The sequence below is a fragment of the Bufo gargarizans genome, chromosome 4 (assembly GCF_014858855.1).
Source record: "Bufo gargarizans isolate SCDJY-AF-19 chromosome 4, ASM1485885v1, whole genome shotgun sequence".
Classification (NCBI taxonomy): domain Eukaryota; kingdom Metazoa; phylum Chordata; class Amphibia; order Anura; family Bufonidae; genus Bufo; species Bufo gargarizans.
Window position 1 is genome coordinate 64608256 of NC_058083.1, and position 12579 is coordinate 64620834.

The following is a 12579-nucleotide window of genomic DNA, read 5'->3' on the forward strand; positions in this document are numbered from 1 at the left end:
CAATTAGGTAATTGAGACCAGTTAGTTTAACTTCTGTTGTGGGAAAAATGTTTGAAGAAATCTTAACCCCTTAGGGACCCATGACGTACCGGTACGTCATGGTTTCCGAGTTCTTAATGACCCATGACGTACCGGTGTATAGTTCCGATCACCACCGCCAAACGGGCGGTGATCGGAACCCAGTGCCTGCTCAAATCATTGAGCAGGCACCTCGGCTAAATGTGCAGGAGGGTCATGTGACCCCCCCGTGTCGGCGATCGCCGCAAACCGCAGGTCAATTCAGACCTGCGGTTTGTGGCTTTTACCTGGTGGTGCGGCGGCGGTCCCCATGGGGCTGTAGGGGGGACCCGATGGCATGGAAGGCAGCGCGATGCCTTCCTGAGGCATCGCCGCTGCCTTCCTGTGATGTGGCTGTGAGATCCAGCCCCCTTGATCTCACAGGCCGGAAGCTGTATGAGTAATAAACACAGTATTACTCATACAGCCAATGCATTCCAATACAGAAGTATTGGAATGCATTGTAAAGGATTAGACCCCCAAAAGTTCAAGTCCCAAAGTGGGACAAAAAAAAGTTGAAAAAATAAAGTTTTCCCCCCAAAAAATTAAAAGTTTCAAGTAAAAATAAACAAAAACGTCATTTTCCCCAAATAAAGTAAAAAAAATTGGTAAAAAATAGGGGGGGAAAAAAAGTATACATATTAGGTATCGCCGCGTCCGTATGATCCCCAACCTGAGACAATCGCCCAAAAAATATAAAAAATATGGCTCAGAATATGGAGACACTAAAACATCATTTTTTTTTGTTTTTAAAAAGCTGTTATTGTGTAAAACTTACATAAATAAAAAAAGGATACATATTTGGTATCGCCGCGTCCTTATCGACCGGCTCTATAAAAATATCACATGACCTAACCCCTCAGATGAACACTGTAAAAAAATTTAATGAAAAACTGTGCTAAATAAACCATTTTTGTCACCTTACATCACGAAAAGTGTAATAGCAAGCGATCAAAAAGTCATACGCACCCCAAAATAGTGCCAATAAAACCGTCATCTCATCCCGCAAAAATCTTACCCTACACAAGGTAATCGCCCAAAAACGGAAAAAATTATGGCTTTCAGACAATGGAAACACTAAAACATGATTTATTTTGCTTCAAAAATGAAATCGTTGTGTAAAACTAACATAAATAAAAAAAAGTATACATATTATGTTTCGCCGCATCCGTGACAACCTGGTCTATAAAAATCACATGATCTAACCTGTCAGATGAAATAAAAACGGTGCCAAAATAGCTATTTCTTGTTATCTTGAAAAGACAGGGTGGCATTAGCAGGAGGTGCTCAAACCCACATGCAGTCGTGCATATATACAGGGGAGCAAATCCTGCACTTGTGGCCCGTTGCTAATGGCGATCCCCAGCAAAATGCATACGGTGGAGGATGCCCGCGGCGAACCACAAGTACCACAATAGACATCTCACACAAGGTAACAAGTGCGTATGTCATAATCAATATAACAATATAACAAAACAATAACAAATACAGGTGCACTCTGCAGTCTCACTAAACCCTCAAACTGATTTTAAAATTGAGAGATTAGTCAACATGTCCTACGGTGTCGAACATGTCTAAGCCCGGGCACCACATCAAGGTTTCTCAAGTAGCCCGAGACCTAACGCTCTCCTTGACGTGGTGCCCGGGCTTAGACATGTTCTACACCGTAGGACATGTTGACTAATCTCTCAATTTTAAAATCAGTTTGAGGGTTTAGTGAGACCGCAGAGGGCACCTGTATTTGTTATTGTTTTGTTATATTGTTTTCTTGTTATCTTGCCTCACAAAAAGTGTAATATAGAGCAACCAAAAATCATATGTACCCTAAACTAGTACCAACAATACTGCCACCTTATCCAGTAGTTTCTAAAATGGGGCCACTTTTTGGGAGTTTCTTCTCTAGGGGTGCATCAGGGGGGCTTCAAATGGGACATGGTGTCAAAAAAAACAGTCCAGCAAAATCTGCCTTCCAAAAACCGTATGGCATTCCTTTCCTTCTGCCCGAACAGAACAGCTGTTTACGACCACATATTGGGTGTTTCTGTAAACTACAGAATCGGGGCCATCAATATTGAGTTTTGTTTGGCTGTTAACCCTTGCTTTGTTACTGTGAAAAATGGATTAAAATGGAAAATCTGCCAAAAAAGTGAAATTCTGAAATTGTATCTCTATTTTCCATTAATTCTTGTGGAACACCTAAAGGGTTAACGACGTTTGTAAAATTAGTTTTGAATACCTTAAAGGGGTGTAGTTTATAGAATGGGGTCATTTTTGGGTGGTTTCTATTATGTAAGCCTCGCAAAGTGACTTCAAACCTGAACTGGTCCTTGAAATTTTTCAGAAATTTTCAAAAACCCAATTTTTAAGATTTGCTTCTAAACTTCTATCCTTCTAACATCCCCAAAAAATAAAATATCATTCCCAAAATGATCCAAACATGAAGTAGACATATGGGGAATGTAAAGTAATAACTATTTTTTGAGGTATTACTATGTATTTTAGAGGTAGAGAAATTGAAACTTGGAAATTAGCTATTTTTTTACAAATTTTTGGTAAATTTGATTTTTGATGATTTTGTTTTTTACTTTATTTTACCAGTGTCATAAAGTACAATATGTGATGATAAAACTATCTCAGAATGGCCTGGATAAGTCAAAGCGTTTTAAAGTTATCAGCACTTAAAGTGGTCAGATTTGCAAAAAATGGCCAAGTCCAGAAGGTGAAATAGGGCCGAATCCTTAAGGGGTTAAGGGACTATACACAGGAGTATGTGACTATAAATAATATTATAAGTGATAACCAGCATGGGTTTACCAAGGACAGAAGTTGTCAGATTAACCTGATTTGTTTTTATGAGGAGGTTAGTAGTAGTAGCCTGGACAGAGGGGCGGCTGTGGATGTAGTGTTTCTGGATTTTGCAAAGGCTTTTAAAACTGTCCCTCATAGACGCTTTATAGGTAAAGTAAGGTCTATAGGCTTGGAAAGTATCGTTGGTAATTGGATTGAAAATTGGCTGAAGGACCGTGTCCAGAGAGTTGTGGTCAATGATTCCTATTCAGATGGTCCCGGGTTATAAGTGTTGTACCCCAAGGTTCAGTGCTGGGCCCTTTATTGTTTAATTTATTTATTAATGATATTGAGGACGGGATTAATAGCACCACATCTAATTTTTACAGATGACACTAAGCTATGTAGAACTGTACAGTCTATGGAAGATGTCCACAAACTACAAGTGGACACTCTGAGTGATTGGGCATCAACTTGGCAAATGAGGTTCAATGTGGACAAATGTAAAGTTCTGCATCTTGGTAGTAATAATCTCTGTGCTTCATGTCCTAGGTGATGTAGCACTGGGAGAGTCACTTATAGAGAAGGATTTGGGTGTCCTTGTGGATGGTAGATTAAATTATAGTATACAATGTCAATCAGCTGCTTCTAAGGCCACCAGGATATGGTCATGCATTAAACGAGGCATGGACTCGCAGGGCAGGGATGTAATACTACCACTTTACAAAGCGCTAGTGCGGCCTCATCTGGAATACGCAGTCCAGTTCTGGGCACCAGTACATAGAAAAGATGCACTGCAGCTGGAAAAAGTACAGAGGAGAGCGACTAAAATGATAAGGGCTATAGAGGGTCTTAGTTATGAAGATAGATTAAAAGAATTGAATTTATATAGTCTTGAGAAGAGACGTCTAAGGGGGGACATGATTAACCTGTACAAGTATATAAATGGGCCATACAAAAAATACGGTGAAATGCTGTTCCGTGTAAAATGTGCTCAAAAGACAAGGGGGCGCTGCCTCCGACTGAAGAAGAAAAAGTTCCGTCTCCAGAAGCGTCAAAGCTTCTTTACTGTAAGAACTGTGAATCTGTGGAATAGACTTCCTCAGGACGTGGTCACAGCAGGAACAGTGGACAGTTTCAAAAAGGGTTGAGACGAATTTGATGGACATTTGTCTTTTTTCAACCGTATTAACTGTGTAACTATGTAACAGTGCTGATAACTTCCCTCTGATCTGTGCATCTGGGGGCAACACCACCACATGTGTTTCCGGCTTCCACAACTACAACACTCATCATTCTCTTAAAAGCCAATTTTATACAAAATGTATAATACAATCTTCGTAGACCTCTCTCAAGGACTCTGAGATACTGTTTGGAAATTTCTCTCTATTTCATCCTAGTACTTCTAGGTCGACTCGAGAGGATCCACCCGCCATTTCTCATAGCGTTTTTGAATATTTTTCAGTAACCGGCTTTAACCCCTTAAGGATGATGACTTTTTTTAAAATAATTTTCATTTTTAACCCCTCCCCTTTCCAAGAGCCATAAATCGAAGTCTGAAGTTATTTACTGAAGTCTTGCGAGACTTCAGAGATAATTAATTTCTCTCGCCAGAGCGTATACATTTGAATGCTGTATGGAGATTGATCTCCATGCAGCATTAAAACTAAGTTTTGAGATCTATGATCCAAAGCTCAATTCACTCAACACTATTGAAACCATTGAAACTTCAGTGATCGGTTTCAAAGCCCCCAAATGTCATCAAAGATAAATGAGCAGATAACTAAGACAGATAAAACAGTCAGAAGTAGCTGCTAACGAGCATCTAATCCAGCTATTTTACCAGAGAAATGTCCTTGATTGGTTGGATCCGAGTCTGGTTTTAGCTTATGCAACAAGCCGCCCCCCAGGGCCCTATCGCGTTCCAGGTTTAGTGGAATGCCGAGTGGTGTGGTGCGGCCTATATGTGTCACGGTGCTCCTACCTGGGTACAACGGACCCCAGGCTTAGGCTCCGAAGCAAATAAAGGGGAAATAGTTGAGGTAGGGGATAAAGAATAACTTGAGTCCAGACCTTGGTAAACTTTAACAGCAGCTTTACTTGGGTAAACTTGATTCCAGACAATATTCAGGCTTCTCTTACATTCAGGCTTTCTCTTGGTTCCAGCAGGCTTTGGCATAAACTGGCAGGCAAACTTGATAACTCTGCTTTCTCTCTTTCTCTGCTGGGTTGACAGGCTTGCTTAATAACTTGCTTTCTCTCTGCTGTGCTAAACTCTGCATGGGTCTAGTTACTGGACGTTTGGTCGGTTCTGGTATCCTTGGATTAGGGTGCCTTGGGCTGTTATCCCCCTCCTGACACTTAGTAAAGTAAATTAGCATGGATTCCGAGTGCTCTACAAGCTACTCCCCTTTCGTGGCTCCTGCTCCAGCCGAAGAACAATTTCCTCTGGCTGCTACTTCTTTCAGGTCTTCTCAGCTCCACTATGGAGTCTAAAACTGGAACAATCTAGAACTGCAACCCCTCCCTTCTATTAGGAAGCAGGACTCGCTAATTCCTGCCCAAAAGAAGGAAAATGGAATGGTAAGTTCCATTCTATCCATAGATCTATCTCTCTTCCAGATACGCTGCCACCTGACGGTGAACCAGGCATATTACATGTACAAAACAGTTGTATAACAATAATATCAATGCACAATAGTGAATGACCTGGAAGTAAATACAAAGATGAGTTTCATGTTAACCATAATAGACAGTAGTGGAGTGCAGAAATGGTAATACCACTCTGGGGTATTACACTTACGATGGGTCAGAAAAGACCATTGTATCCTGAGGGACCACTGTATATCCGTCATCCGTCATAAGTTATTATTTAAGATTTTTCATTTATTTTTTGTGATTTAAACTTTTTTCAGACTGATTCCCTTTTTCATCTGGAATTCTATTGCATGTCTCAACTTCAGATAAAAAGTGCATTAGGTAAATCATATTCTAATAAAATACATACAAACAGGGTAATTTATCAAACTGGTGTAAAGTAGAACTGGCTTAGTTGCCCATAGAAACCAATCAGACTCTGCCTTTCATTTTTGACAGCTCCTTTACAAAATGAAAGGTGGAATCTGATTGGTTGCTATAGGCCACTAAGCCAGTTCTACTTTACACCAATTTGATAAATCTCCCCAAAATTATTTTACCCCAGACATTGTCATCTGGGGTAAACTCAATTTTTTAAACAAAAGTTACATCTATAAATCTATTTCCCAAAAAAAGGTAAAAAGCCTTTACTATCCTTCATTTTAGTAACCTCTTCCTAATACAAAATCTAATTTTAATCCTAACAGAAAATCTCAAGAATTCTGAGGAAAATGTCATATTAACAGTAGACTATAAAGAAAAAGATGAAGATATCGGGCAGCGCTCTTCAGAAGAAAACCTAATTACCTGTAATGTACATCAAGGACTTAACTGTACAGACCCGTCATATAATCCTCCTAATCATGAGGAACCTGCTCCTGACCAATCACAGATTGTTACCACAATTATTGGGCAGGAAGGGGGTAAAAGGTTTAATTGTGGGGAATGTGGAAAACAGTTAAAAAACAGAACCACTCTTTATGCCCACAGAAAAATTCACATTGGAGAGAAAGCATTTTCATGTCCAGAATGTGGAAAATGTTTTACAAAAAAAGGAAATCTTGTTAGACATGAGAGAATTCACTCAAGAGAGAAGCTATTTGCATGCTCAGTGTGTTCAAAATGCTTTTCAAATAAACCCGCTCTTGTTATACATGAGAGAAGTCATACTGGAGAGAAACCATTTTCATGTTCAATATGTGGGAGCCGCTTTATATGTAAATCAAGTCTTACTAAACATGTGAGAACTCACACAAGAGAGAAGCCATTTGCATGCTCAGTGTGTTCAAAATGTTTTTCAAATAAACCCGGTCTGGTTATACATGAGAGAAGTCACACAGGAGAGAAGCCATTTTCATGTTCAGAATGCGGGAAAGGTTTTACAAATAAATCAGATCTTATTAAACATCAGAGATATCACACAGGAGAGAAGCCGTATCCATGTTCAGAATGCGGGAAAAGCTTTGTTACAAAAACCAAACTTAAAGATCATCAGAGACTTCACACAGGGGAGAAGCCATATTCATGTTCGGTATGTGGGAAATATTATGGAACAAAAGCCATACTTAAAATACATCAGAGAATTCACACTGGAGAGAAACCATTTTTATGTTCAATATGTGGGAGGCGATTTATATGTAAATCAAGTCTTACTAAACATGTGAGAAATCACACAAGAGAGAAGCAATTTGCATGCTCAGTGTGTTCAAAATGTTTTTCAAATAAACCCTGTCTGGTTATACATGAGAGAAGTCACACAGGAGAGAAGCCATTTTCATGTTCAGAATGCGGGAAATGTTTTAAAAGGAAATCAGAACTTGTTGCCCATCAGAGAAAACACACAGGAGAGAAGCCGTATTCATCTTCAGAATGTGGGAAATATTATGGAACGAAAGCCATACTTAAAGAACACCAGAGAATTCACGTTGGAGAGAAACCATTTTCATGTTCAATATGTGGGAGCCGCTTTATATGTAAATCAAGTCTTACTAAACATGTGAGAAATCACACAAGAGAGAAGCAATTTGCATGCTCAGTGTGTTCAAAATGTTTTTCAAATAAACACGGTCTCGTTATACATGAGAGAAGTCACACAGGAGAGAAGCCATTTTCATGTTCAGAATGCGGGAAAGGTTTTACAAATAAATCAGATCTTGTTAAACATCTGAGATATCACACAGGAGAGAAGCCGTATCCATGTTCAGAATGTGGGAAAAGCTTTGTTACAAAAACCAAACTTAAAGATCATCAGAGACTTCACACAGGGGAGAAGCCATATTCATGTTCAGTATGTGGGAAATGTTTTGCAAAGAAATCATATCTTAGTAGACATGAGGAAATTCACATAGATAGATCAAATGTAATTATATATCAAGAAGGTCAAACTGTGCTACTGCAAGTGCTATAAAGATATATTGAGTTTTATTATACATCAGAGAATTTACAGGAGTGAAGCCCTTTTCATGTCCAGAATGTAGAAAATGTTTTACAAGTTAGTCAATTCTTGATGTATATCAGAGATTTCAGACAGGAGAGAAGCTATTTACATGTTCAGAATGTGGAAAATATTTTAGACAAAAGTCAAGTCTTGTTACACATGAGAAAAATCACACGGGAGATAAATGATTTTGATGTTCTTTAGGTACCATATGTTTTACACCATCATAAAATCAAATTTTGAAACTTACATAGAGAAAAAAAACAAAAAACAATTTCGATTAACCTGAGGTCAACAGTGATCAGGATCAATAAAGGAAAAGTATTGTGGATTTGAGGAAGAAAATAAGAGCCTTGTTTACTGTAGAGCAGTGAAGATGAATTGTCACAATGAACCTTGCTTCCTACTGTATTCATACCTCGACTCCAGGCTCGGACTCACCCACAGGGAAACAGGTGAATACCTCGGTGGTCCACTGATAAAGATGGGCCCTCAGTAACTCATTACAGCCTCTCAGCCAGCCTACATCCATACAACTCAGTGGTTAAGGTGACTTCTCGTACAAAGGCAAGCCAGACCGTATAATTTTTCCCCGGGGACCCAACTTCTCAAAGTTTTTGCAGGAATCACCATAATGAATCATCTTGAGTGTCTTATTGCTGCCTGCCGCTATGTGAGTTTGTAATATTTGCATGTAGCTGTACAGTGGCTTCCAGAATGAATTTTACTGGTGGGCTCTAGGCACCCTCGTCTGACACTGTTCCACCCACACTGCAGGAGAATTCAGAGGAACATGGCAAAAAAAGGAAGGACTTCCCTTAGAGACTTTTAGGTAACATAGGTGGACATATTGATATTTTTATATTCATTTGTACAGTATAGAAAGATAAAGGTGATGGGGAAAATAATAACTTAAATTTGTAATAATTTGTTACACAAAGTATTCATAGATCTACCAAATCCTTCTCTGCCTTGAATACCCGGCGATGTCCCTTTGGCAATATCAACCTGTGTTTATTAAAGAGTCTTATTCACATACTATATGTGTATTTTGGTCAGTATGTAATGTCTGTATTTCTAACCCAAACTTAGGAGTAGGTCTAAAACATGGAAAACATGACCATATCTTAATTAAGTTCTACTCTGTCTCTGTTCTATTCACTTACAAATATCATGTTACAAATGTTACAAGCAACAGGGGTCTACATCATGTTCATCTGGTTACTAATGTTGTTTAAGTGTTTGCCTTGTATCTGAATCTGTGTGTGGTTATTGCCTTCTCTGATTGATAAGGGTGGAGTCGCTGATAGATAAGTTTTTTTATATATCCAGACTTTACTCCATTCTAGTTATTGGTATAGTGTTTGCCATGTGCATTTTGGTTCTACTCCTGTGTGTTTTATGTTTATTCTGGGACTGTATTTCCACCATTTCTTGCTGCGTTTAGTTTTTGTCTGTTGCGTTGTCCTGGCTGATTTTTTTTTTTACTTAAATTCAAATAGAGTAAGTTCAATATTGCCCCTTTTCTGCTCACTATCATTCATTCACTATCTTCACATGTGCCACACATCTGCCACCCACTCCATTGATGGATTATCTCCTTCTGTGACCCACAGCATTCAGTTCCTATCCACCAATGATTTTTGTTTTAGTGTCATATTTTTTGCCAGTGTTGAAACATGTTTCATTTGTGATATGTTTGCAACTGTCTGTTGTGCAGTTCAGCCCTTCTGGGAGTCCTTGGGGTATGAGTACCAAGATCTATTGTTATCTATTGGACTGGCAAAGGTAAAGTCCAGTTCTGCAGTCTGTGCTGTTGCCAATACAAGTTACTCACCAAAAGACACAGATGTCAGTGAGGCCGTACTGTCTACTGGTCTCTTGCATGTGAGGTATGGTTTCCTATTCTTCCATGAAGAAGCATAACATTCTTATAAAGGCTAAGGATTACTAGAGCGCACAAGGACTAAACATTAAAGTATAAAGCTTTAATACAAAAACTGTATAATTGTGTTGCTATCCACACAGCAGGGATTCTACATGAGCCGGTCCTGACACAATCATCTCCCATCAACCTGCTCTGTACATTATAACATTGTTGTGATCATAGATACACTAACAGCTCAGCTTCATATGATTCGGTCATGTAACCAGTGGTACGGCCACTTCTCCAAAGTCTCCCAAGAGACATTTTTCAATAACTGCCAGGCTGCATATTTCTTATGCTACTGTGAGCAGGATGTGTGTAAACGTGCTACCATGGCCGCAGTGTCTCCAGACTTGTCTCCCATCAAGCACTTCTGGGAAATGGGTTGGAAATTGCAAATGGAGCTGCCATCAGCTGATCTTGATGATTTGCGTGCCCAAGTGCATTTAGCATGGCAGAACATTCCTCAGACCACCATGAATAACCTCTTTGATGGCATGCCAAGAAGTGTAAGTGTGTGTATATCTGCACGTGGCACTTATACCCCATACTGGACAAATTGAGATGTTTTGAATGTGTTTCATATCAGTTATATGTCTATCGATCCTGTGATTTCCATAATGCCATGTCTTTTCATTCTTGATGTTAAAATTTCAATGTTGAAGAGTGTAAATACTTTAAAAACCTTTTGTGACTTTTCAAATAAAAACATTTTTGAAATTCCAGTTTTCTTGGCCGTCCTACACAGCAAAACACAAAAACGGTAATGTTAAGTCTCCAGCTTCTGGTAATTCACATGATGAAACATTAAAAGGCCCACCAAGCCCCTCCCCCCTCGTCTGTTTTTCTACTACTCTGCTGGACGGGTGGCATTCTTCCTTGTGTCAGGTTTGGTATTTTTTCATGTTTAGTTTTGCTTTGAAGGAGCGTACTGGTTCATTAAGGTTCATGAACCTTTTTGACTCCTTTCTAGATTGGCATGTGGTTTGCTTCCTGGCAGTAAGCTTGACGGCCACATTCAACTGGTTCTTGAATCCTGCCCCTTTTGGTGATGCATCTAATGACACAAGCAGGTCCAGGTTATTCTTGACGTGCGTGCAATCTTGGTGGAAGAAGACTATTGTCTCCATTATTTTTTGCACATTTTTTCCTAAGTTTCAAGCAGTGAAGCTTGTTTTTTTCAAATTCCTCTGGAAGTGGGCTTACTTTTGGGTTTTTAAGGATTATAGGGATTTTAATTTGGTCTCCACTCTGTTTAGGGCAAGGTTGCTCCGAGGATGTAGATGGGTGAAGTTTCTGCCATTGAACATTTTTAAGGTGTCCTCGAATGCTTTCTCAAGGCCTACTGGAATATAGTGGCTATGCTGTTAAGTCTCCTGCCATGTGTCTTATGTTAATTACAAAATATCACAAAATCTTCAACAGATAGTTCCAGATAAAAAGATATCAAAGTTCATAAAACATGTATAAAACACTCTTATTAGCATAAACAAGGAGGTCATACACATTACACAGAAGTTGGTTGGTAGTTGAACAATCATCTGGTGAACAAGCGGTTTGCAGATATGTCAGAAATTAAATGCCTCATTAGATGCACTTGGGCTTTGAAACTGCCCATACACATTCAATAGGTGTCAACCAACAGCTATCTCTCCCAAATCCCTCCAGGCTTCAGCTTGGCCGAACACGTCTGTGTATTCTGTGGGGACAGTGGAGAGAGACGCCGCCAGACAGATTCTGGTGGCAGCTTATGTCACTAAAGAACAAAAGCAAAAAATTTCATTTCAGCAGATCCTTTTCTCCTCTGACATCATCTGTGAGTGGGAAGGGGAGTCAGAAGCTCGCCAAACATATTAGGGGGCAGCCAAACCTCAAAAACTCACTTAACAAACTGGCCTAAACGGTTGAAAATGCTTCAAACCCAGACACTGTAGCGTGTCTATAACCGGGGGAGCAATTCCTCCGCATGCGGTCCGCAAACAACGGCAATCCCCAACACAAAAATGCGTACAATGGAGGATGCCGGGGCGGACCGCATGCACCACAAGAACATCTTACACAAAATGATACATTGTGCAGATGAAAAAATATACATACACAAATCACTGCAAAAAATGCACCAAAATGATACGCAACTGACAATACTATCTAATTCCTCAGGCCGATGTTAAAAGCTGAGAACTTTGCCAATATCTTACAGTCAGGAACATATCGGAGCCCCTCATGCACTGCCCTGGCATCCTCCATTGTATGCATTTTTTGCTGGGGATTGCCGTTGTTTGCGGACCGCATGCGGAGGAATTGCTCCCCCGGTGATAGACACACTACAGTGTCTGGGCTTCAAGCATTTTCACCCATTTAGACCACTTTATTTTGTTGGTAACATTCTTTTGCACCTGGTAGCTTCTGTGTCACAGCTTTATCCTACCTCACAGTGCATTGGTGATTCCACTATGGAGGCATGTGAGAGTCTGGCTGTGAGTTGGTTTCTAGCACTGTTCAGACCCTGTTCACACAACACCGGTAGTTGAGTGGTAGGAGCCAATGCGTGCTGAGACTCCGATATGTTCCTGACTGGAAGATATTGGCAAAGTTCTCAGCTTTTAACATCGGCCTGAGGAATTAGCTAGTATTGTCAGTTGCATATCATTTTGGTGCATTTTTTGCAGTGATTTGTGCAGCCAAACCTGCTGTTCTCAGTGCGTTCAGCTGACAAAAGACTGATGTGGCCACC

At 39.8% G+C, this 12579-nt stretch overlaps 2 protein-coding genes across 3 annotated transcripts in view; both read left to right on the forward strand.

Moving 5' to 3' along the window:
• The window catches only part of LOC122933840 (gastrula zinc finger protein XlCGF26.1-like), a 327998-nt gene extending 320092 nt beyond the window's left edge, over positions 1 to 7906 (forward strand). Inside the window, exon 3 of the mRNA XM_044288912.1 lies at positions 6189 to 7906. Within this exon, the coding sequence (XP_044144847.1) occupies positions 6189 to 7888 (1700 nt within the window). The 3' untranslated portion in view covers positions 7889 to 7906. The remainder of the gene's footprint in view (positions 1 to 6188) is intronic.
• The window catches only part of LOC122933829 (gastrula zinc finger protein XlCGF26.1-like), a 700524-nt gene that overhangs the window by 157390 nt on the left and 530555 nt on the right, over positions 1 to 12579 (forward strand). The gene's annotated exons all lie outside the window — the stretch shown is intronic.